The following is a 26,809-nucleotide window of genomic DNA, read 5'->3' on the forward strand; positions in this document are numbered from 1 at the left end:
TCTATGTGCTTATCCAAGAATTGTTTAAATCTCCCTAATGTGGCTGAGTTGACTACGTTAGCAGGTAGGGCATTCCACGCCCTTACCACCCCCTCAATTCGTAGCTGTGCCCCCTCGTACAAGCTGACGTCATCATCCTAGGAAAAAGACTTTCACTGTCTACAATATCTAATCCTCTGATCATCTTTCTTGTATGTCTCTCTCAAATCCCCTCTTAGCCTTCTTCTTTCCAATGAGAACAGACCCAAGTCTCTCAGCCTTTCCTCATAAGACCTTCCCTCCAGCCCAGGCAACATCCTGGGAAAGCTCCTCTGCACCTTTTCCAATGCTTCCATATCCTTCCTGTAATGGGGCGACCAGAACTGTACACAATATTCCAAGTGCAGCCGCACTAGTGTTTTGTATAGTTGCAACTTGACATTACGGCTCCGGAACTCAATCCCTCTACCAATAAAACCCACCACACCGTATGCCTTCTGAACAGTAGTATCAACCTGGGTGGCAACTTTCAGGGATCTATGTACATGGACACCAAGATCCCTCTGCACATCCACACTACCAAGAATCTTTCCATTGACCCAGTACTCAGCCATCCTGTTATTCTTCCCAAAGTGCATCACCTCACACTTATCTGCATTGAACTCCATTTGCCACCTCTCAGCCCAATTCTGCAGATTATCCAAGTCCCCCTGCAACCTGTAACATTCTTCCACACTGTCCACTATTCCACCAACTTTTGTGTCATCTGAAAACTTACTAACCCATCCACCTTTGCCTGTGCTCAAGTCATTTATAAAAATGACAAACAGCAAAGTCGCAAAACAGATCATTGTGGCACACCACTAGTAACCGGACTCCAGGCTGAATATTTTCCATCAACCACCATTTGCTGCCTTCTTACAGAAAGCCAATTCCTAATCCAAGCCGCTAAATCAACCTCAATCTCATGCCTCGGTATTTTCGCCAACAGTTTACGACGTGGAATCTTATCAAAGGCTTTACTGAAGTCCACGTACACCACGTCAACTGCCCTACCCTCATCCATGTTTGGTCACCTTCTCAAAAAACTCAGTAAGATTTGTGAGGCACGACCTGCCCTTGACGAAACCATGTGGACTTCCTGGATGCAACAATTTGGTTGCAGGAAGATTACAAATCCTATCTCTTGTACTCTTTTCCAAAACTTTTCCCACAACAGACGTAAGGTTCACTGGTCAATAATCCCCTGGGTCATCTCTGCTGCCCTACTTGAACAAGGGCACAACATTTGCAATCCTCCAGACTTCTGGTACTAAACCTGCAGACAATGACGACTCAGGTCAAGGTCAAAGGCTCCAACATCTCCCCAGCTTCCCAGAGAATCCTCAGATAAATCCCATCCAGCACGGGGACTTGTCTCCTTTCACGCCTTCTTGAATCGATAACACCTCTTCCTTACTAACCTCTATCCTTACTAACCTCTATCCTTTATCGCCTAATATCCCGTTTCTCATTCTCCTCTACAACATTCTCTTTTTCCTGAGTGAAAACAGATGACAAATATTTGTTTAGCACCTCTCCGGTCTCCACAGGGTCCACCTTCAACTTCCCACGTCTGCATTTAACTGGCTCTATTCCTCCCCTAGTCATCCTTTTATTCCTCACATACCGACAGAAAGTTTTAGGGTTCTCCTTCATTCAACCTGCTGAAGACTGCTCACGTCCTCTCCTTACTCTTAACTCTCTCTTTAAATCCTTCCTCGCTAATCTGTAACTTTCCAGCTCATCTGAACCATCACGTCTCAACATCACATAAGCCTCCTTCTTCTGCTGAACAAGAGATGCAATTTCTTTAGTAAACCACGGTTCCCTTCCCTTATCAATTCCTCCCTGTCCGACAGGGACATACCTATCAAGGACACGCAATGTCTGTTCCTTAAACCAGCTCCATGTTTCGATTGTCCCCATCCCCTGAATTTTGCCACCCCACTCTATGCATCCTAAGTCTTGCCAAATCACATTATAATTGCTCTTCCCCCATCTATAACTCTTGCCCTGTGGCACATACCTATCCTTTTCTATCGCTAAACGTAACTGAATTACGGTCACTCTCTCCAAAGTGCTCATCTGCCACTAAACCAAACACCTGGCCTGGTTCCTTACCAAGCACCAGATTCAGTGTGGCCTCCCCTCTTGCCGGCCCTTCGACATCCTGTGTCAGGAAACCCTCCTGTACACATTGGACAAAAAGTGATCCATTCAATGTACTAGAGTTATAGCATTTCCAGTCAATGTTGGGGGAGTTAAAGCCCCCCATAATCACCACCCTGTTCCTTTCACTCCTACACTGAATAGTTTTGCCAATCTTCTCCTCCACCTCCCTGGAACTCTGCTGAGGCCTAGAAAAAACTCCAGCAGTGACCACTCTTCTCCTGTTTCTAACCTCAGCCTATACTATCTCAGTAGATGAGTCCTCGTGAAAATGTTTTCAGCCACCATTATACCGTCCTTGGCTAACAAGGCCACACCTCCCCCTCTTTTACCGCCTTCACTGTTCTTATTGAAAGATCTAAACCCTGGAGCCTGCAACATTCATTCCTGACCCTGCTCTATCCATGTCTCCAAAATGGCCACAACATCGAGGTCTATCATTGATGAAAGTCTATCAAATTAGGAGATGCAGTGATACGGTTGACAGTCAAAATCCCTCCCGCAACAGTTGAAATATCGTAATACCGGGGGCCTGTGTTTGAGGTAAGAAAGAGGAAAGTTCAAAGGAGATGTGAGGGGCCAGCTTTTTTTTTGAAACAGCATAGGATGTGTCTGGAATGCACTGCCAGGGATGACGGTGCAGCCAGATACGCTAGTGTGTTTAAGGGACTTACAGATAAACACACGGATATGGAAGGAATAGAGAGAAATGGACCAAGGGCAGGCAGAAGGAACTGATCTAATTCGGCATCACATTCAGCACAGTATCTTGGGTCGAGGGGCCTGTTTCTCTGCTGTACTGTTCCGTGTTCTATTGTCAGCTTTTCCAGCCTGCCTCCACACCCCCACCCGCCCTGCCTTCCAGGAATCTGGAATCTCCCTTCCCTGATAAGGGCAATGCATGTCCAAAGCTTCTTTCAACAACTCCCAAAGCACTTCCGAACCAATTAGGTATTGACGTGCTGCAGCAGCCAAACTCACAACCATATCACACACAAAGTACAGCGAAAAATAACCAGATCAGCAGCTTTTTTAAGAACGGTGATGACAGGTATGGGATTAACACACACGGGCCCAAGACAGCAGGGACTCCTCTACTTGTCCTGTTGGATTCCGTAAGGTCATCCCAAGTTTCAAGTTTTGTTGAAAAAAAAGGGGACATTTCGAAGAACCCAGAAACCCCTCAATACTGATCCTCCCACCGCCTGGCGTGTCACCCCCCCACCCCACCCGGACCAAGGGCTGACCCTGCCACAGCCTGGCACACTGCCCTGTTGGCTGACCTCCCTCAGCCTGGCACCCCCTTATGGTTGATCTCCCTCACTACTGACACTCTTGTCAAACTGGACATGCGCCCCAGGTCTCTTGAACAGATGCTGACCCTGTGATCTTGCGTGCAAGAGTGCCACCCACCAAGCCACAGCTGACACTCCTTGTGCTGAACAATTCCATTACCGTACAATTTGGAAAGACGTGCTTTCAAAAAGAGTTTAATGTCCAAGGGAGCAGCATGAGTCATGGTGACTCATATTCCAGTCCTGGGTTAATAAACCACCGGGGAGATAAGAGCGTTCTGACCTCCCCATTGACAAAGGCTTCGATAAATACTTTTCACAATGCAGCTTCTGATACCAAAACAGGGGAGCAGTGTCTCTGGGCTATTTAAAAAAAAGTGATACAAGTCTTTAAAGGGAAGATAAGTAAGAAAAAAAAAAAGACCTCAGCATTCACACTTATTTTTCATATGCATTAATCATCCAGTCTGTGGACATAACTTCAGTTTGCAGATGAAATGAGTCTTTTTAATGTAAACAGGGAGGGAGATAGATAGAGCTAACCTAGTATAATGGCCACATACATGACAATTGCAGTGCAATGCAGAGAAAGCCTATTTTACTACACAGCAAAGAGCAGGTCAGGTTTTAAAGCTATTTTAAGAATGATATGCACACAGAGATATACATAAAGTGGCACGGATTACAAAAAGCAGTAAAGCTTTACATTAAAACTTCTCTGAATCACCCGGTGATCGGAAGGGTGAGTGAAACCAGAGGATTGTTGGATTAATTCACCGAGGGGATGCAGGAGAGGTTTTAGTCATGGGGGTGACTAAATGGTGGAGGCAGCTCTGTTGTTACACACAAGGTCACCAACGGTTCTCTGTTGAAACTTTATTGCTGGAACAGCACAGCAGGTTAGGCAGCATCCAGGGAACAGGAGATTCGACGTTTCGGGCACAGGCCCTTCTTCAGGATTCCTGAAGGAGGGCCTGTGCCCGAAACGTCGAATCTCCTGTTCCCTGGATGCTGCCTAACCTGCTGTGCTGTTCCAGCAATAAAGTTTCAACTTTGATCTCCAGCATCTGCAGACCTCACTTTCTCCACCAACGGTTCTCTGTCAGTCCAACATTTCCCGGTTAACTATCCAGCCAAGTCACACTGAACTGTCTAAGGTCTCCAACGAAAATGGAAGGAGACTGAACAGTGACTTATAAAAGAGAATTAGGCACAAAGTCAAGATCTGAAGTTGCAGGGAAATGATAGGTTATGGGAAAAAGACATCCTTCTTGCACAGGTTCTACAAGACACCCAGAGCTGCTATTTCTAAGTGGCAAGGGTGTGTGCTGGGTCAAAACAGACTCCAAAACCAACAGCAAGCATGACTGCACTTAGTCACAGCTTGCTGCGAATGGTTGCCAAATCACAACAGTGGTTATGTTTCAATTAAGTACAGAATTTCGTGGCCTGAGAAGCACTTGCCCCAGCACAGTGCAAGGTGCTGCATATTAATGCTCCGCATATCTTCCAACTTGCCCTTCGCTACTACCAACAGCCAACCACCTCTGGCACTGCTCCTTGTGTTTGTACAGTTCCATAGTGGGAGAGTTTTCAGTGTCAATGACCGCACCAGCCACGTCAAACCGCATTGCTACTCTGTAAATAATGAATGAGCAAACGATACCGTCAGTGGACACACTATCTCACTACTCATGTTTACACCGTGTACGCACCTGTAGTTCACCCCTTTCGGGCTTTCATTTGGCAGAAAGGTGAGATGAAAAGCAGAAGAGTGCAGATGGCTCCTGTGGCCATGGTGGCTCAGCGCAATCCCTGGTTGTTAAACAGTAGCAGGCACTCGCTCAGGCAACGAACACGTAAAATACAGTCCAGGACTGGGCTACCATACGACAAAGCCATGAAATGTTTGGTGTCTCATGTCAAAGGTACAAAGACAGAAACTTTGTCAAAAACATAGAGCTGAAGGGCAGGCAAACAGCATCGGAAGAGGGCATGGCACAGAGTCCCCGAGATCTGCTGCACAGGAACAGCAGACCCCTTGTGGATGTTTGTCCATTAAACATTGTTCAGCCACCTCGGTTCCACGATCCTTTAGTATCGAACCTTTACCCATCTGGGGCCCAGGGAGTCTTCAATTTACAAATGTCTGACTTGCAAACACTCATTTCTAAGAGGGATGTAATTTTGAAGACCCCACACACAAACATTTCTCGTTCTTGCAAACAGCTGCTTTACATTGCCCTCCACTGTGTTCTGACTTGCAAACCACTCCAGAAGGGAAGCCGTTCCCAACCCAGGGACTGCATACATACTAACTGAACTCACACTGACCATGTTTAGAGGGACTCGCTCCCCATGTTGCTGAATCTAAGTGTTTTCCAACTTCGCACTTGACCGGCCTGACTCTAACTTGATGATCAATCCGCCAGGTCATCTCTTACCCTGGACCACACCCACAGAGGGAAAAAAGACAGAACTTTTCTCTTTCAATCTCAACAAAATCGTTAAAAGACCATCAAGACTGATTTGACCACAGTTAAAATGGTCTCCAGACAAGGAAATGCTACAAGGAATAACTCAAGGTCCAATAGGACACAGGAGAAAGTGAGGACTGCTGACGCTGGAGAGTCAGAGTTGAAAAGGGTGATGTCGGAAAAGCACAGCAGCATTTCTGGCAGCATCTCAGGTACAGGAGCAGGAAAGCCACCTTCCAACTGGAGGAAGAACGCCTCATCTTCCACCTTGGGAACCTTCAAACACACAGCATCAACATCAACCACCAGGTTACAAATCTCCCTTCCCCCCCCACCCCACGCCAGATCCAACCCTCCAACTTGGCACCACCCTTTTGACCTGTCCATTTCCTTCCCACCTATCTGCTCTATGCTCCCCACCGACCTATCACTTGTAACCCCCCCCCCCCACCTTCTTCCACTGATCGCCTTTCCAGCTAACTGCCTCTCAGCCCCACCCCCCACCCCCCCAATTTATCTCTCAGCCCCCTTTCCACTCCGCATTGCTGATGAAGGGCTCATGCCCAAAACGTTGATTCTCCTGCTCCTCAGACAATGCAGCTCCTCAGACACTGCCTGGCCTGCTATGCTTTTCCAGCCTCAAATGGAAACTTCCAAGGTAGGGTAGTGTTTTCCTGTACTTCCAGATGGTAGTGGTCATGGGCTCGGCAGCTGCGGTCTAAGAAATGTTGCTGAATCTCTATAGTGCATCTTGTGCATGGTCAACACTGCTGTGACTGAACATCGGTGGTGGAGCAGCTTAGAGTCAGAGATGTACAGCACAGAAACAGACCCTTTGGTCCAACCTATCCATGCAGACCAGATATCCCAACCCAATCTCCTCTCACCTGCCAGCACCTGGCCCATATCCCTCCAAACCCTTCCTATTCATATACCCATCCAAATGCCTTTTAAGTGTTGCAATTGTACCAGCCTCCGCCACTTCCTCTGGCAGCTCATTCCATACACGTACCACCCTCTGCGTGAAAGAGTTGCCCCTTAGGTCTCTTATGTATCTTTCCGCTCTCACCCTAAACCTATTCCCTCTAGTTCTGGACTCCCCGACCCCAGGGAAAAGACTGCCTATTTATCCTATCCATGCCCCTCAATTTTGTAAACCTCAATAAGGTCGCCCCTCAGCCTCCGACACTCCAGGGAAAACAGCCTCAGCCTGTTCAGCCTCTCCCTATAGCTCAAATCCTACAACCCTGGCAACATCCTTGTAAAGGGTTTGTCAAAGGGTCAATTAGACTCAAAATGTCAGCTCTTTTCTCTCCTTACAGATGCTGCCAGACCTGCTGAGATTTTCCAGCATTTTCTCTTTTGTTCAACATCCTTGTAAATCTTTTCTGAACCCTTTCAAGTTTCACAACATCTTTCCGATAGGAAGACCAGAATTACACGCAATATTCCAACAGTGGCCTAACCAATGTCCTGTACAGCCACATGACCTCATAACTGCTGTACTCAATACTCTGACCAATAAAAGAAAGCAAACCAAACGCCTTGCGTTTCATTGAGCGACAGACTGTCATGGATGATTCAGTGATACTGCAGGGCCACGGGACCGAATGGCCAACTCCCGCTGGTTGTCCACATGAATGCATTCAAAACAAAGGATTGTGATAATGTTCTGGGGTTACGAATTCAAATCCCACCATGGCAATTGGCTGAATTTAATGTAATGAAACTACCCCTAATATCTGTCCTAAATCTATCACTATCTAGAGTTCCATCTCGATCATTTGTGAATATCACAAACAGTAATGGATCAGACACTGCTCTGATACACCAGGCTCCAGTCGGTGTCACTCCACATCGCAAACCAGCCAACGAGAAACCAACGCAAAGTACAAAAGGAGCCCAATATATTGGTGATGGCTGCCATACCAACCACACAATTGCAGCGATGACACATCAACAAAACACACTGCATTAAATCATCAAGCTAATACTTCACTGTTGCTGGGTTCAAGTCATAGAACTCTCCCTGCTAACAGCACTATGGATGCACTCACACCCTAACCTCGAGGACCTTGTGCAACCCTATCTCTGTCACATTACCCAGCGTAGACAGCCTTCCCTATCTCTGAAACTACTACAGTCCTGACAGCACTTGCCATTACCAGTTCCTCCACCACCTCCAACCTTCCAATCACAGTCTGGAGGCAGGCCATTTTGCCCATTGGGTCCACATGGACCTTCTGAACAGCATCCCACCCCGCCTCCCCCCCCACCCTATTCCTGTAACCCTGCATTTCCATTGGCTAATCAGACTGGCCTGCACATCCCCAGTCACTATGGGACAATGTAGCATGGCCTATCCACCCTAACCTGCACATCTTTGGATTGTGGAAGGAAACCGGAGCACCCGGAGGAAACCCACGTAGGCATGGGGACAATGTGCAAACTGCGCACAGAGTTCCCTGGGCCTTGTCGCTGCGAGGCAGCAGTGATAACCACTGAGCTTCTGTGCTGCCCTTCTGCGCAATCTTGACTACACTGAGAATCCCTGAATACAGTCGTTCAATTGTTGGTAGTTGCACTTTTAGCTGCCAAGTTCCACTCGAAAGGCTCTTTGCTTTTTGACACTTCTCCTCTTACAGATGTGCCTTGCAAACCACCTCATCGACCGAGTTTATCTTTTGAAAGCACATTTGGGTGACTTGCTTCTGTCGGTGCAAACACACTCAAGTCGATAGCAAATATTAACAGAGTCCTTCCTGGAGAGCAGCCAGAGCGAGTTCTTCCTGGACAGCAGCCAGAGGTACCACGTTGAACATTGACTGCGCAGAGGGTGCAAAGGTTCCAGACACGATTCGAGGGCGAACTGCATTAAATAGAGGTCAGGCTGCACAGAACTGGCATGTATTCAGAGTAAAGTTGGTAAGGGGTCACCTGTTCAAGATAATTGAAGGAAGTGACAGTTTCTAATATCAACCCCATTTCTTCTTGTGGGCTGTGGGGGGGGGGGGGGGGGGGGGAAACACAGAACAAGGTTTCAGAAGTTTAACCCGAGGGCTGACACTTTAAAAGGGTCACATCAGGAAGCACCTTTTGACATGAAAGGTCATGGACATCTGGGAGGGATAGGGACCCCCTTCCCCTACCCAACGACTATTCTGGGGTTCCATCGGAGAGCTTAAAGGCGAGAGATTGTTGATAACTTCGGTTTTAATTCAGTCTTCTGAAATGAGAGAGAAGGCTCCAATCGAAGTTGGCCGCCCCACTACGATGGGGCACTTTTGTTGTCGGACTGGCGACTGATATAGCGAAATGCGAGGGTGCTGGTGCTCAGTGGGGCACAGTCAGATCTTTCTTCCAAACCTGAAGCCTCATCCCAGGACAAGAGGCCACAGGGTAGTGATGGTGGGGTGAAAGGAGGAGGAGGAGGAGGAGGAGAGAAAAAGGTAGGTTGAAAAGCAACAGGGCAAACAGCAGACTGCCTTGCCAGACAGTGAAGAATACAGATGGAAGATCTGACTACAGGCCTAATCACCAGGCTCCACAGCCAAGTATCCTTCACAGCAGAGTCAAGGACACGCCAGTGATTCCGTTCAATGAAATGGAGTGTTCCTGTACACAATGTGACTGCACTTGCCAGTTCGATGCTGGCACAAGACACGCCACATTTTTGATTGAAGAAATTCATTCACAGGACGAGGGTGTCACAGAGCAAGGCCAACATTTACTGTGGTTCTGGAGTCACACGCAGGGTGAGACCAGATGAGGATGGCAGTTTCCTTCCCCAAACAACATTGGTGAACCAGAGGGGGCTTTTCCAAAAATGGACAATGATTTCGTTAGACTCTTAATGCCAATTTTTAAAAAAAATTATCCACCATCTCTCAAGGTATGATTCGAACCTGGGTCTGGATTAAGAGTCTAGCGATAATATCACTGGGCCATTGCCTCCCACTTTGGACGAGGCTGTATCTAATTAATTTAAAATCAAATTCCACAAGGAGATGTAAAGCTTGATCAAAGAGACGGAGCTTCATCAACATTCTCCTTCAGAGTCTCCACACAGACACTTTCGTGAAGGTATTCCAGATTTTACAGGGCTCTGCAGGGCTTTGGAGAGAGCATATCTCAAATACCATATGCAGCCTTTCATCCTTACTTAAGCAAGCATGGAAATAAACTGGGGGCGGATAGATCACTCGACTAAAACCAGAAACGAGCAGGAAGTCTAATGAGCAAAGGATGGACAGACTGGCTATGTTTCTAAGAGCGTTCAAAACTACTGAGCCACTTCCAGAGTTTGAGGCATTGAGGGTCAGCAAGCAAAGTCTATAACATGGTCTGGACAGGATTCGCATGGAGATGCTGATTCCAGTGGTGGCCGAGACCGACAAGGGGACAGGCATGACTGGAATGTTGCTCCGTCAGAGGGTTGTGCAACTTCATAACAGCCCGAATCAGTCTCTGAATATCTTTCAAATGGAGGTGGACACATTCCAGTCAGGCAGGGAGAAATCACAGGTTTTGGGGAACAGATAGCAATGGGGAACACGAGGAACCCAAAACACACCAGCAACGGCCTTATCAAATGGCCGAGCAGTACAGAGGCTCAATCAGTCGCCTTCTACTCTTTAAAAGGTTCACACGCTCAGCTTGGGACAGCTGAAGGCAGAGTCTGAGGGGGAGCTCAGAAACTGCCTTACATATTTTGTGCACGCTCAAGCAGGTGAGACGCTGTTAAATCGGACAGGGTGGGGACGGGAAAGCAGGACGTGATGTCAGCTTCAACGTGGACAGATTTGGGTCAACTCGGGTTTGAGGATACGGGAGGGTTGGGATCTGCAAAGGGATCTGGGTGCATAGACGTGCTCCCTCAACCAACTGACTGGCAAAGCACTTGCAGGCTGAACATTTCCACCATACGCCAATGGTGGCACTTCGGGACACCCCTCAAGAACTCAAGAGGCCACGACAGAAATTCAATTTAAAAGTCCAGTTGAAGGCCATGTAAGACCCACTGCAAGTGAAAGGTGCAGGTCAAGGGGGAGGATTGTGAACAAAGGATGTAGCACGGATACAATCGGGCTCACAGCATGTTAGAAATAAAGCAGCAAGCCGAGTGACTGACCAAACTGAAGTTCTGACAGAGCAGGCACTCCTTTTAATTGAATCATGGGAATTGCGAGCTTGCCAGCATTTATTGCCCATTCCCAAGCCCCCAAGGCAACAGTCACTGCTTCGGGTCTGGACGGCAGATTTCCAACCCAAAACAGGGCATCAGTGAACCTGAAGGCTTTCAGACAATAATCAGCACTTGGTCCTCTCTGGGGAAACGTTTTTATTCCGATTCTCAACATTGAGTTCAAAGTTTCACCCCAGACAAGGTCTTATTTCTGGGGTCAGGGAGTCCAGAACTAGAGGGCATAGGTTTAGGGTGAAAGGGGAAAGATATAAAAGAGACCTGAGGGGCACGTTTTTCACGCAAAGGGTGGTACATGTAAGGAATGAGCTAAAAGAGGAAGTGGTGGATGCTGGCACAATTGCAACATTTAAAAGGCACCTGGATGGGTATATGAATAGGAAGGGTTGGGAGGGATATGGGCCAAGCGCTGGCAAATGGGCCGAAATTAGGTTAGGACATCTGGTCAGCATGAACAGGTTGGACCACACTGCCTGTGTTCGTTATGTACATCTCTATGACTCTATTACAATCCAGACTCGAACGCCTGTCTACTGAAAATTAACCTGAGTTGCTGGAATGATAGTCAGTGACATTACCACAATGTAACCACCTCCCTTTGTGGGGAAGTGCCAACTTCCAGGGCATCAATACAAGGTCAACGCTTACTCATCCAACCGGATATTGAGGAACAAATGCTTCACCCAGAGAGTGGGGAGAATGTGGAACTCTGCATCGGGACAAAGACAGGCAACTGAGTTTAACGACAACAAACATTCGACAAATGAAAGACAAGCATGGGCCAGAGGACCAGTTACAGCACTTCCAACTTGGGGAGATCTGCTTTCAATTGGGGAAAGAAAACCCAGCAAACATCACGCGACGCTCTGAATAATTCAGGTTTACAAACAATACTGGATCACACTGGGTCACCAGTCACAGCACTTTCACTAGCAACGCCCCGAGCCCAGGAGAGCTCAAGATGGTTGGGCTGGAATCTAAATTATGCAGGAGGGTGGAATCTGATCGATGCAACAGACACCATCCAGTTTCTGAGGCCAGCTGCTAGCCTCTCCACTCATGTGGCTATAGGGAGAGCTCTCACTGTCAGCCGAGTGACAGACACACACACACACACACACACACACACACAGACACAGACACACACAGATTCAAACACAGGAAAGGGTCCACAGGGGAAAAAAACAGGCCCACAGTTTGCAAGATACAACGTGGCCCAGGAAAGCAGATGCATGCCATTGGGAATTCAAGGTACAATCATTCGTTCCAATTAAAAGAGCAGTCAATACCAGCCTTATGGTCTTATCAATGCAACAGCCACATCTGGTGTGCTCGAGATTATTCAGAGCACAACAATGCACACAGCTGCCCAGAATGTTTCAATGGAATGACACAGCACCACAACTTGGGGAAGCATTCAAGAGACAGCCAAATGCAGCGTGACCCAGAATTTCCTGCAGTCTAGTCACAGGCCCCTGGGCAGGACTGAAGGAGCGCCGCCCTGTCGGTGGGGGAGACGGTGCTTGGAGTGGAGGGTCAGGGCCAAGGGAGCACTGCACAAGTGGGGTGAGGGTCAGGGCCGACTGAGCGTGGCACTGTCCTGAGCTCAGGGCTTAGGGAGGTGGAGTCTTTTGGACAACGAAAACCCAGTCTGTCTGTTTCCCGAGAGAGGATTCCAAGACAAGTGTTGTGTCTTGAGCCTGATCTCTATCCTTCTACTAAAAGGTGGATAATAAGCCAGCACCCCTCAAGACAGACATGTGTGGGGGTTCAACGTGCACAATTTCGGAGTTACTTCCCCAATATTCCAACAGCTGGCGCAGCTCAAACATCTCCTCTTTGGTCATCTAATGCTTTCAGACATCTTGAAGGAGCCTCTTTAAGCTGTGTCCTTGGCTGTGCTCATGTGTACGCTGTTGACTGTCTGCCAGGGCAAGCATTGAAATTTCACCCAGATACTGGGCACAACATTCACAACCACTGCAGCAACTTCATGAGCCTTTTTTTTAAAAAAAACGAGAGTGCCCATGTCTGAGGGCTCCAGGGGCACAGGATTGCGTCCAGCAGGAAATGGACAAAGTGAATTAAGACTGTCCCATTCTATTGTGCAATGGGGACAGACAGATACAGACTCTATTATCTAAGTGGCCCATTTACCCTGAAGAGGTTGCTGCCAAAGATCTATGATGTAGAAACAAGCTGCCCAATTTACATTCCTCAAACCCCCTTCTCCCTTGAATGTCTATCTGACTTCCAACTAGCAAACTACTCCATATGAATAACGACATCAGCTCTGCCAACAGTCACTCAGTGGTTTATAATACCCACGGCCCCAAACCTTTCTTGGCTTGCCTGCCAGTTGCAAACACAATCTCTCCATCTACCCCAACAAAGTTGTACACTCAGGTCACCCCCTCAGCCTTTTCTTCCTGGCAGGAGAGAACTGCACTGAGCTGAAAATGTGTTGCTGGAAAAGCACAGCAGGTCAGGCAGCATCCAGGGAACAGGAGAATCGACGTTTCGGGCATAAGCCCTTCTTCAGGGCTTATGCCCGAAACGTCGATTCTCCTGTTCCCTGGATGCTGCCTGACCTGCTGCGCTTTTCCAGCAACACATTTTCAGCTCTGATCTCCAGCATCTGCAGACCTCACTTTCTCCTCCAGGAGAGAACTGCAGCCTTTCTGGCCATTCCTGATACATTTTTAGAATTTAGAATTCGATTAGATTCCCTACAGTGTGGAAACAGGCCCTTCGGCCCAACCAGTCCACACCGACCCTCCGAAGAGTAACCCACCCAGACCTCTTTTCCCTCTGACTAATGCACCGAACACTATGGGCAATTTAGCATGGCCAATCCACCCTGACCTGCACATCTTTGGACTGCGGGAGGAAACCCACGCAGACACGGGGAGAATGTGCAAACTCCGGACAGTCACCCGAGGCTGGAATCAAACCCAGGGTCCCTGGTGCTGTAAGGCAGCAGTGCTAACCACTGAGCCATTGCACCTCTGAGGCTGCGATCATCCACGTGAATTTTCTTTTTTTTTTGCATATTCTCCCTCGTCTCCCCTATCCTTTTGCATGATGTGGAAACCAGAACTGTGCTGAGTAACCTTTAGATTACACAGAAACCAGAACAGACCATGGCAGTTCTCAGTGCAATGTGGGGATGGGAACCATGCACTATCTCCCAGAGTGATATAGAGACTGGAACTGTGCACAGGAGCTCCCAGGGAGGCCTTGACAAGTTCAGTGTCACTTCCTTGCTCATAGTTCTACTCCTCTCGAAACGACCTCCAGTGCTTTCATTTTTATAACAGCTGTGTTAACCCAAATTACAATCATTAGCAATCTGCATCTCGCTGAGACACAAATAGAAACACTTCAATCTTTACCTCCACTCCCATTCAAACTGATCGCCCAAACAGATTCGGCTTCAAAAATACCTCAGCCCTATTACAACGTACTCCTGCCTGGCCAATTGTGACATCAAGACTCCTCGTTCATTTCAAAACACAGTCCCCAGTGGAAGACCATTTCAGGCAGGCAGACAACCCAATAGCTGGCTGAATTGTTGAGCTGTACTAATTGCTGCCCAGCAGAACGTTGATACTGCTGCAGGAAGCAGTGACTCAGACCCAGGAAACCTCCAGGTAATTCTGACCCTGCACTGAGCCATGCCAGCAGCAGCATCCTTCTCTGTCTCCTCACCTCTCTCTCCGTCTTCACCGAGAGTCAGAGATATACAGCACGGAAACAGACCTTTCGGTCCAACACGTCCACGCCGACCAGATATCCCAACATAATCTCGTCCCACCTGCCAGCACCTGGCCCAAATCCCTCCAAACCCTTCCTGTTCATATACCCATCCAAATGCCTTTTAAATGTTGCAATTGTACCAGCCCCCACCACTTCCTCTGGCAGCTCATTCCGTACACGTGCCATCCTGTGTGAAAACGTTGCCCCTTAGGTCTCTTTCATATCTTGCCCGCTCTCACCCTAAACCTATGCCCACTAGTTCTGGACTCCCTGACCCCAGGGAGAAGACTTTGTCTATTTATCCTATCCATGCCCCTTATGATTTTGTAAACTTCTATAAGGTCACCCCTCAGTCTCCGAAACTCCAGGGGAGACAGCCCTAGCTTATTCAATCTCTCCCTATAGCTCAAACCCTCCAAGCCTGGCAACATCCTTGTACATCTTTTCTGAACCCTTTCAAGTTTCACAACATCTTTCCAATCCTTGCCCCCTCCACCTTCATTGAGCACATACCTACTCTAATCCCATTGCCTTGAGCACAATACTGCCTCCGGTAAACACAGATATTTAAAAGTAGTTCAAGTTCTGAGGAGGAGTTACAGGACCCAAAACATGAACGCTGTTTTCTCACTCCACAGATAATGCCAGACCTGCTGAGTTTCTATTTTTGCACTTAGCTATTGTGATGGTCCCAAACTACCCTTACAAACAATGAGTTCCAGGTCCTCACCATCCACTGGGTGAAAACAAAACCTTCCTCAAACCAAATTTAATCTTACTGCTATTTATCTGAAACCCATGCCCATTGGTCATCAACTCCTCGACTAAAGGGACATGTTTCTTCCTAAAGATTAACTCGGTATGTCTAAATACCGCGCCCTCTTTGTCTGCGCAAAGGAAAACAATTGCAACTCATCTAGTCTCTATTCAGCACCAAAATGCTCTGGCTGTGATCAATCTCCTCTTCAGGAACACAATCCATCTCATTCTCTTCTCCCACCCCACTCTCCCCAATTCTCCTCTCCACAGCATTGATCACTCTTCCCGCCTCCACCACACCTGTCACCTCCCCTGTCCCTTTCCACACTCTCCTCTCTCCTTTTCTGCAGTGACTGTGCAGCACCCCCTCACCCCCTGGGGTACCTGCAGTGACTGAGCAGCACCCCCCACTCCCTGGGGTACCTGCAGTGACTGAGCAGCACCCCCCCACCCTCTGGGGTACCTGCAGTGACTTAGCACTTCTCCCCAAGCCCCAGGGTACCTGCAGTATCTGAGTAGGAAGTGGCGCATTTGTTTTAATGCAAGTAGGATAGTAGCTAAGGCAGATGAACTTCGGGCTTGGATTAGTTCCTGGGAGTATGATGTCATGGCTATCACTGCGACTTGGTTAAGGGAAGGGCATGATTGGCAACTATGTCCCAGGATATCGATGCTTCAAGCGGGATAGTGAGGGAGGTAAAAGGGGTGGAGGAGTTGCATTCACTTGGAGGTCGCCACTGATGATGTTACCTCGCCAGGTAATGAAACGTCTGGATATCAAACCTACAGCTCAGCGAGCAAACCTACACCCTAAACCTCAACCTGAACTATAAACTTTGCAGCTGCATTACTGGTCAGTGAGGATATCACAGCTGTGCTGAAAGAAGGCACGATGGAGGACTCGAGCAGTGAGGCAATATGGGCAGAGGTCAGACATAGGAAAGGTGTGGTAACAATGTTGGGGCTGTACTATAGGCCTCCCAACAGCAAACGTGAGATCGAAGTACAAATATGTAGACAGATCATAGAAAGATGCCGGAGCAACAAGGTGGTGAAAGGAGATTTTAATTTTCTCAACACTGACTGGGATTCACTTAGTGTTAGAGGATTGGATGGAGCAGAATTTGTAAAGAGCATCCAGGAGGGTTTTCTGGAGCAGTACGCAAGAAATCCAACTCATGAAGGGGCCATACTGGACCTGGTGTTCGGAACTGAGGCCGGCCAGGCGCTTGAGGCTTCAGTGGGGGATTACTTTGGGAATAGTGATCACAATTCCATAAGTTTTAGGATACTCATGGAGAAAGACGAGAGTGGTCCTAAAGGAAGAGTGCTAAATTGGCAGAAGGCCAACTATACAAAAATTCAGCAGGAGCTGGGGAATATAGATTTGGGGCAGCTGTTTGAAGGCAATTCACATTCGATATGTTGGAGGCTTTTAAAGAGAGGCTGATTAGAGTTCGGAGAGATACGTTCCTGTGAAAATGAGGGATAGAAATGTCAAGACGAGAGAATCATGGATGACAGGTGAAATTCTGAGACTAGCTAACAGGAAAAAGGACACGTACATAAGGTCTAAGTAACTGAAGTCAGATGAAGCTTTGGAAGAATATCGGGAACGTAGGACCAATCTGAAACGAGGAATTAAAAGGGCTAAAAGAGGTCATTGACATATCCTTAGCGAGCAGGGTTAAGGAAAACTCCAAAGCCTTTTATTCATATATAAGGAGCAATAGGGTAACGAGGGAAAGGCTTGGCCCACTCAGGGACAAAGGAGGAAACATATGTGTGGAGTCAGAGAAAATGAGTGAGATTCTTAATGAGTACTTTGCATCGGTATTCACCGAGGAGAGGGACATGGCGGATGTTGAGGTTAGAGATAAATCTTTGATTACTCTAGGTCAAGTCGACAGGAGGGGGGAGGAAGTGTTGTGTACTCTAAAATACATTAAGGTGGACAAGTCCCCAGGAGTGGATAGGATCTATCCCAGATTACTGAGGGAGGTGAGGGGAAATAGCTGGGGCTTTAACAGATATCTTTGCAGCATCCTTGAAAACAGGGGAGCTCCCAGCGGACTGTCGAATTAATAATGCTGTCTCCCTGTTTAAGAAGGATAGCAGGGAATATAATTCAGGTAATTACAAACCTGTGAGCCTGACATCAGTGGTAGGGAAGCTACTGGAGAAGACACTAAGGGATAGGATATACACCCATTTTCTTCCAAATGGGTGTATCAGTGATAGGCTGCATGCTTTTGTGCAGGGAAGATCATGTCTTACAAAAGTAATAGAATTCCTTGAAGAGGTGACAAAGTTGATTGATGAGGGAAGGGATGTAGATGTCATATACATGGACTTTAGTAAAGCGTTTGATAAGGTTCCCCATGGTAGGTTGAAGAAGAAGAAGTGAAGTTGCATGGGGTCAGGGGGTTCCAGCCAAATGGATGGAGAACTGTTAAGCAACAGGAGACAGTAGTGGAAGGGAGCTTCTCAAAACGGAGACCAGTGATGTCCCACAGGGATCCAGGCTAGGACCACTGTTGTTTGTGATATACATAAATGATGTGGAGAAAGGTGTAGGTTGCCTCATGAGCAAGTTTGCAGAGGACACTAAGATTGGTGGAGTAGCAGATAGTAAAGGGAACTGTCAGGGAATATAGCAGAATTTAGATAAATTGGAGAGTTGGGCAGAGAAATGGCAGATGGAGTTCAATCTGGATAAATGCAAGGTGATGCAATTCCAGAGCGAACTATACAGTAAATGGAAAAGTCCTGGGGAAAATTGATGTACACAGAGATTTGGGTGTTCAGGTCAATTGTTCCCTGAAGGTGGCAACGCAGGTCAGTATAGTAGTCAAGGAGGCATACGGCATGCTTTCCTTCATCGGATGGGGTATTGAATACAAGAGTTGGCAAGTCATGTTACAAATGTGGGTTCGGCCACATTTGGAATATTGCGTACAGTTTGGTTGCCACATTAACAAAATAACGTGAATGCACCAACCCACTGAAGAGCAACCCACCCAGACCCATTCCCCTACATTTACCCCTTCACCTGTAACTACGGGCAATTTAGCTTGGCCAATTCACCTAACCTGCACATTTTTGGACTGTGGGAGGAAACCGAAGCACCCGGAGGAAACCCACGCAGACACGGGGAGAATGTCTGTGTGGAGTTTGCACAGTCGCCTGAGGTGGGAATTGAACCTGGGTCTCTGGCGCTGTGAGGCAGCAGTGCTAACCACTGTGCCACCGTGCTGCCCTCATGTGAGACAGCAGCGCTAACCACTGTGCCACTGTGCTGATTATTTTCATTGGAAAGACAACGATTGAGGGGGGGGGAGGGTATCCTGATAGAGGCCGACAAAATCATGAGGTGTAGACAGGGTGGATAGCAAGAAACGTTTTCCCAGACTGGAGGACTCAATTACGAGGAGTCACGAGTTCAAAGTGAGAGGGGAAAAGTTTAGGGGAGATGTGTGTGCAAAATTGTTTACGCAGAGGGGGTGGGTGCCTGGAATGCATTGCCAGCGGAGGTGGTAGGGATGGGTACGATAGCATCATTTAAGACGTATCTAGACAGATCCATGAATGGACAAGGAGCAGAGGGATACAGATCTTTAGAAAATAGACAGCAGATTTAGATAGAGGATATGGATTGGTGCGGGCTTGGAGAGCCGAAGGCCCTATTCCTGCACTGTAATGTTCTTTGTTGGTAAGTGAGCACTAGGGGTACCCCTAGTAACTGAGCAGCCTACCCACCCTGGGGTAAACGTAGGAATGAGCAGCCCACCAACTCCAGGGTACCTGCAATAGCCGAGAGGCCTACCAACCCCGAAGTACCCGCAATAACTGAGCGGCCCCCACCCCGGTACCCGCAAATACTGAGCAGATCCCCATTAACCACAAACCCCGCCTGCTACCTGCAATAACAGAGACCGCCTAATACCACCCCGCGCCCGGGTGGGGGGGCACCTGCAATAACTGAGGGGCTCCGTAACCCACCCACATCCCGCAGGGATACCTGTAGTAACTGAGGCACCCCCTAACCCGAGGGGGTACCTGTAATAACTGCGCAGCCACACCACGCCCCCAACACCAGGGGGGGTACCTGCAGTAACTGAGCAGCCCCCATCCCCAGGGGGTTACCTATAGCAACTGAGTAGACGACCCCACCCCCAGGGGGTACCTAGAGTAACTGAGCAGCCCCCGCCTCCCTAACGCCCATACCCCCGGGGCTGGGGGGGGGTTACCTGTAGTAACTGAGCAGCCCCCTCCTCCCTCCCCCTCCCTAACCCCCATCCCCGGGGAGTGAGGGGGTACCTGTAGTAACAGAGCAGCCCGCAACCCTCCCTAACCCCCATCCCTGGGGGGGACAACGGGGTACCTGTAGTAACTGAGCAGCCCCCTCCTCCCCCCCCACAACCCCCATCCCCGGGAGGGGGTACCTGTAGTAACTGAGCAGACCCCCCTCCCCCTCCTCCCCAACCCCCATCCCCGGGGGTGGTGGGGGTACCTGTAGTAACTTAGCAGACAGACCCCCCTTCCTCCCTCCCTAACCCCCATCCCCAGGGGGGTGGTACCTGTAGTAACTGAGCAGCCCCCCCCCCCCCCCCTCCCTAGCCCCCATCTCTGTGGAGGGGGAGTACCTGTAGTAACTGAGCAGCCCCCCTCCCTAACCCCCATCCCCGGGGGTGTACCTGTAGTAAGAGCAGCCCCCCCCCCACCCCAAATCCCCGGGGGTGTACCTGTAGTAAGAGCAGAATCCCCCCTCCCTAACCCCCATCCCCGGGGGGGGGGGGGGGGGTGGTACCTGTAGTAACTGAGCAGCCCCCCCCCTCCCTAACGCCCAACCCCAGGGAGGGGGGGGGTACCTGTAGTAACTGTGCAGCCCCTCCCCTCCCTAACCCCCATACCCAGGGAGGGGGGGGTACCTGTAGTAACTGAGCAGCCCCCTCCCTAGGGGAGGGGGTACCTGTAGTAACTGAGCAGCCCCCCCCCCTCCCTAACCCCCAACCCCAAGGTGGGGGGGGGGGGGGGGGGGGTACCTGTAGTAACTGTGCAGCCCCTCCCCTCCCTAACCCCCATACCCAGGGAGGGGGGGTACCTGTAGTAACTGAGCAGCCCCCCCCCCCCCATCCCTAACCCCCATCCCCGGTGGGGGGGCGGGGACCTGTAGTAACTGAGCAGCCCCCCACCCCCCCCAACGCCAGGGTGGGGGGGGGGTACCTGTAGTAACTGTGCAGCCCCCCACCCCCCCCAACGCCAGGGTGGGGGGGGGTACCTGTAGTAACTGTGCAGCCCCTCCCCTCCCTAACCCCCATCCCCAGTGGGGGGCGGGTACCTGTAGTAACTGAGCAGCCCCCCCTCCCTAACCCCCATTCCCCGGGGGGGGGGGGGGGAGATGTGGTACCTGTAGTAACTGAGCAGCCCCCCCTCCCTAACCCCCATCCCCGGGGGGGGGCGGGTACCTGTAGTAACTGAGCAGCCCCCCTCCCTAACCCCCATCCCCGGGGGTGGGGGCGTGTACCTGTAGTAACTGAGCAGCCCCCCTCCCTAACCCCCATCCCCAGGGGGGTGGTACCTGTAGTAACTGAGCAGCCCCCCCTCCCTCCCTAACCCCCATCCCCGGGGGGGGGCGGGTACCTGTAGTAACTGAGCAGCCCCTCCCCTCCCTAACCCCCATCCCCGGGGGGGGCGGGTACCTGTAGTAACTGAGCAGCCCGTTGCTCAGCACGAACCACCGCCGCTGGTATCCCTTGATGTAGTTGGTCCATTTGAAGAGCCAGCCCTTGTAGGTGTCCGACGCCGACTTCAGCTCCGACATAGCGGCCCGCGGGCTCTCCGTGTACGCGGGGCCCACCGCCAGCACCGGCAGCGACTGCTGGGGTGTGGGGTGAAGCGGGCTGGGCCTAGAGGCCGAGGCCGAGGCCGAGGCCTCACTGTGGGGGGAGGTCGGGGTCTGAGGCCTTGAGGACGGGGCTGGGGAGGGGAGGGATCAGAGAGAGGGGTGTCACCGCGGTGTGTGTCGGGGGCTACTCCTTCCCGGCCGCCTGACTCCCCGCCTGAGGCCGAGCGAAGGAAGGAGACGGTGACACGGCCGCCCGGCTCCCGAGCGTCACTCCAGGCCCCGGGCGCCTCCTCCAGCTCCAGCTCCAGCTCCAGCTCCTGCCACAACACCCCGCCCCCCCCCCTCTCACACCCCATTGGCGCTTACTGCGGGGCGGGTTTGGGTTATCGCCCGCTAAACCCCGCCTTTCCCAAGCTCTCATTGGTCCCAATCGCTGTCGGTCGATGGTCGCTGTGTTTTATTTGTTGGGGCCACTGTCTGTCAGGGCTGTCCCCGCCGTCTATTGGTGCGTCGGGCCGTCCGTCAGAGCCCAGATCCCGCCTTCATCTTGCGTTTCCCCAAATCCCCACAGCTCCGCCTTCCCGTTGGTTGTAACGGCTGTCCGTCAAGGGTTTCATTGGTGGGGGGCGGGCGAGGGCCATGCTGCGACCGCCGATTGGTCAGCAGGCGGACTCCGGGCGCGTCCCTCAACCTTCATTGGACAAGGCTACTGTCGATCAGTCGACCATTTCGTGTTCAACCCACCCACCCCAGCTGTCGTCATGCAAACCTGGCCACTTGTTGGTTGTAACGTCTGTCCATCATTGCGCAGGGCGCCGAGTCGGTCAGTGAATGGTCGGTCCCGCGGACGGAAGTCGGCCCCTCGACCGCCATTGGCGGGGCGTTGCGTACTTTGGCGGTTTATGCCCCCCACGGTCCTTGGCTTCCTCCCATTGGCCAGTTCCAGATGTCCATCAAAGGACGAGGGTGAGATCATTGCGTTGTTGAAGGGGAGAGGCGCGCTGGAAAGGGGACGTCACTCGCATCCGTGGATGGGGAGGCGGGACAGCAGCGCTGCCGTCCTCCCATTGGACAAGCGCTGCGGACGCGCCGGATGTCCATTGGATAGATTTCCCCGTCAGTCACAGGCGGCGTTTCCAGGTGACGTGGCACGGGCTGACCACGCCTCCAGCTGTGTTCCGGGCGCCTGATTGGACCACGTGCGGCAGGGAACAGACTGTGCTCCGATCGGTCCTGGTGGCTGTCAATCAGATGCGTTTGAAAGGTTGGGTGGGTGTGGTCAGCGGGAGCTAAATTCCTGCAGCAGCTGATATCCTGAAATTAAATCAGAGGACCAAGTCCAGGAAGGAGGGATATTCCAGGGATAAGGATTCAAATTGGAAAAATTTGACTTCAGTTTATAAAAACCTGGAGTGTTACAGAAAGAATCACAAGATATAGAAAAAATACATTTACATAAGTACATGATTAAGTGTTGCTTGGAGAGGTATGGACCAAGCACAGGCAGAGGAGCTTCTTGCAAGAAGATTCGCAGTAAGGATGCAAGGATGCCTGCCTTGAAGAAGTTCTCCTCTTCTCTCTGCAAGAATCTCAGTGAGTCTCTCTCTCACTGCAACCCCCAGGTCATCTCCTCTGCCCTTAAGCTCATCAACCATGTCCTGAAACAGACTTGCATCTTCCGCCTCGGAACACTTCAACCCCAGGGCATCAATGTGGACTTCACCGGTTTCCTCATTTCTCCTCCCCCCCACCTTACCCCAGTTCCAACCTTCCAGCTCAGCACCGTCCCCATCACCTGTCCAACCTGCCAATCTCCTTTCCCACCTATCCACTCCACCCTCCTCTCTGACCTATCACCTTCATCCCCACCCACATTCACCCATTGTACTCTTTGCTACCTTCCTCCACCCTCCTCTCTGACCTATCACCTCCATCCTCACCCCATTCACTTATTGTACTCTATGCTACTTTCTCCCTCCCCCTCATTTATCTCTCCACCGTGCAGGCTCCCAGCATCCATTCCTGATTAAGGGCTTTTGACCAGAATGTCAAATTTACTGCTCCTCAGATGCTGCCTGACCTGCTGTGCTTTTCCAGTATCACTCTAATCCAGATTGAGAGTTTTTCCGAGGACTGAAGTTTCAATTACAAGGGGGTCACAGGTTCAAGGTGAGAGGGGAGCAAGTTTAAGGGAGATGTGCGAGGGAGGTTTTTCCCACAGAGAGAGGTAAGAGCCTGGAACACACTGTGAGAAGAGGGGGTAGGAGCAGACATGTTGGTGACATTTAAGAGGCATGGATAGATGAATAGGAAGGGAAGAGAGGGTCACGGACCGAATAAAGGCAGAATGTTTGTGTTTTAGTTTAGTTTGGGCATGGTGATCAGCACAGGATTGGAGGGCCTATTTATGTTCTGTACTTCCCTTTTGTTCTTTTGATTAAGAACCTTGACTAAAATTCCGACAATACTCTGAAATCCTTTCAAGTCTAAAAAGCCTCACTTTTCTCAACATGATGTTGCACAGGCTATGTCTCGCTCATTCACTCACTGAACCAGTCAAGAGTCATACAGCATGGAAACAGATCCTTCGGTCCAACCAGTTCATGCTGAACATAATCTCAGAGGGAGGTGGTGGAGGATTGTTTTGCAGACTGGAGGCCTGTGCCCAGTGGAGTGCGCCAAGGATCGGTGCTGGGTTCGCTACTTTTCATCATTTACATAAATGATTTGGATGCGAGCATAAGAGGTACAGTTAGTAAGTTTGCTGATGACACCAAAATTGGAGGTGTAGTGGACAGCCAAGGAGGTTACCTCAGATTACAACAGGATCTTGATCAGATAAGCCAATGGGCTGAGAAGTGGCAGGTGGAGTTTAATTTAGATAAATGCGAGGTGCTGCATTTTGGGAAAGCAAATCTTAGCAGGACTTATACACTTAATGGTAAGGTCCGCAGGAGTGTTGCTGAACAAAGAGACCTTGGAGTGCAGGTTCATGGCTCCTTGAAAGTGGAGTCGCAGGTACATAGGATAGTGAAGAAGGTGTTTGGTATGCTTTCCTTTATTGGTCAGAGTATTGAGTACAGGAGTTGGGAGATCATGTTGCGGCTGTACAGGACATTGGTTAGGCCACTTATGGAATATTGCGTGTAATTCTGGTCTCCTTCCTATCGAAAAGAAGTTGTGAAACTTGAAATGGTTCAGAAAAGATTTACAAGGATGGTGCCAGGTTGGAGGATTTGAGCTACAGGGAAAGGCTGAACAGGCTGGGGCTGTTTTTCCTGGAGCATTGGAGGCTGAGGGATGAGCTTGTAGAGATTTATAAAATAATGAGGGACATGGATAGGATAAATAGACAAAGTTTTTCCCTAGGGTCGGGGAGTCCAGAACTAGAGGGAATAGGTTCAGGGTGAGAGGAAAAAGATATGAGAGAGACCTAAGAGGCAACCTTTTCACTCAGAGAGTGGTACGTGAATGGAATAAGCTGCCAGAGGAAGTGGTGGAGGCTGATACAATTGCAACATTTAAGAGGCATTTGGATGGGTATATGAATAGGAAGGGTTTGGAGGAATACAGACTGGGTGCTGGCAGGTGGGACTAGATTGGGTTAGGATATCTGGTCGGCATGGACAGGTTGGACCGAAGGGTCTGTTTCCGTGCTGTACACCTCGATGATGCTATGACTCTGTGACTCAAACTATACTAGTCCCACCTGCCTGCTCCTGGCCCATCTCCTTCCAAACCTTTCTTATTCATATACCTGTCCAAATGTCTTTTAAACATGATCTGGAGGTGCCGGTGTTGGACTGAGGCGTACAAAGTTAAAAATCACACAACATCAGGTTATAATCAAACAGGTTTATTCAGAAGCATTAGCTTTCAGGGCGCTGCTCCTTCATTGGGTGGTTGTGGAGTATAAGATCATATGACACAGAATTTATAGCAAAAGCTTACTGAAATTATATATTGAAAAAGACCTGGATTGTTTGTTAAGTCTCTCATCTTTTAGAATGACCATTTTGGTTTCAGTTCTTTCATATGTAAATCACAGAACTTTTCCAAAGTTACATTCTCAAGTGAACTTTATCAATTGGTGTCATGTTGGTCAGATAATGCATTAAAGCTGTGAGCTGCCCAGTGTGAGGCTGTCTGTGCCACAATGGTCAGACTGATTTCTAATCTAAACAGCGGATTTACAGAATCTAACATAGATTTGAGCAGTTTTTCAGCAAAATGTAATACTGCATGTTCAAATTCACCCCACAAACTTACACATGTGTCTGTGTGGAGGTCGGGGGGTGGGGGAGGGGTTGTGTTTGTAATTGTGAGTGTAAAGCAGTCTCAGTCTGTGAGAGGGTGCAGGTGTAGGTGTAAGTGTATGCGTGAAAGTATGAGAGAGAACATGGGTATGAGAGATGGTCTGCGTGAGTACATTGTATGTGCGTGTGTGCATATATTATATATATATATATATATATATATATATCCCAGTTGGAGGCCATCCCCCTGGGTACTGAACTTGGCTATCAACCTCTGCTCGGCCAGTTTGCATTGTTGCCTGTTCTGAAATCTTTTCAATATTGAAATTGTACCCACATCCACTACTTCGTCAAAAAGCTCATTCACCACGTGAACCACTCTCTCTGTGAAAAATTTGGCCCCTCATGCCTTTTTAAAATTTCTTTTCTTTCACCTTAAAAATGTGCCCCCGGTCTTGATATCCTCCATCCTCGGGAAAAGACAACTTCCATTAACCCTATCTATATCCCTCATTATTTTATAAACTTCCGTCAGGTTTTGATTTGATTTGATTTACTGTAGCCACATAAACCTAAGTCCATTGAAAAGCCTTGTTTTGTCAGCAGTCCAGGTAGATTACAGTAAGTGAAGACATACAGATCATAAGGTGCTTAGAACAGAGAAAGATGTATAAGGTTTTGGCTGCACAGGAGGGGCAAAAAGCAAGATTAACAATGATTTGAAGCTAGGGAGGTCCATTCATCAGTCTAAGAACGGCAGGGAATAAGTTGTTCTTGAACCTGCCCATGCGTGTGTTCAAGCTTCTGTACCGTCTGCCTGACGGAAGGGGTCGTAGGAGAGTGGGGAGGTGGGGTCTTTGATGCTGTCAAATGGACTCACAAACTCTTAACATTCGCCTGTACCTGTGTTTTTGTTTTTGCCGCTGTATACCTATTATTTACTATGTACGTGACTTAACGTTGTGATCTGCCTGTATTGGCAAGTCAAGGCTTTTCACTGTGCCTCAGTATGTGACAATAAA

The 26,809-nt window shown here is 49.4% G+C and overlaps 1 protein-coding gene across 3 annotated transcripts in view; it reads right to left on the minus strand.

Annotated features, from left to right (window-relative positions):
* osbp (oxysterol binding protein) overlaps positions 1-21,819 on the minus strand; it is a 72,125-nt gene extending 50,306 nt beyond the window's left edge. The window contains exon 1 of one of the 3 annotated variants that reach the window (XM_043683072.2): positions 21,386-21,819. In XM_043683072.2, the coding sequence (XP_043539007.1) occupies positions 21,386-21,507 (122 nt within the window). In that variant the 5' untranslated portion in view covers positions 21,508-21,819. Of the gene's footprint in view, positions 1-19,704; positions 19,713-19,933; positions 19,948-21,385 lie in introns of those variants that run through there. The other 2 variants (XM_087981670.1, XM_087981671.1) reach the window with 2 other exon arrangements.
* Positions 21,820-26,809: the final 4,990 nt, after the last annotated feature.

Source organism: Chiloscyllium plagiosum, unplaced genomic scaffold (genome assembly GCF_037043375.1).
Source record: "Chiloscyllium plagiosum isolate Xiang-an unplaced genomic scaffold, Cpla_swu_hap1 HiC_scaffold_40, whole genome shotgun sequence".
NCBI classification, from domain to species: Eukaryota; Metazoa; Chordata; class Chondrichthyes; order Orectolobiformes; family Hemiscylliidae; genus Chiloscyllium; species Chiloscyllium plagiosum.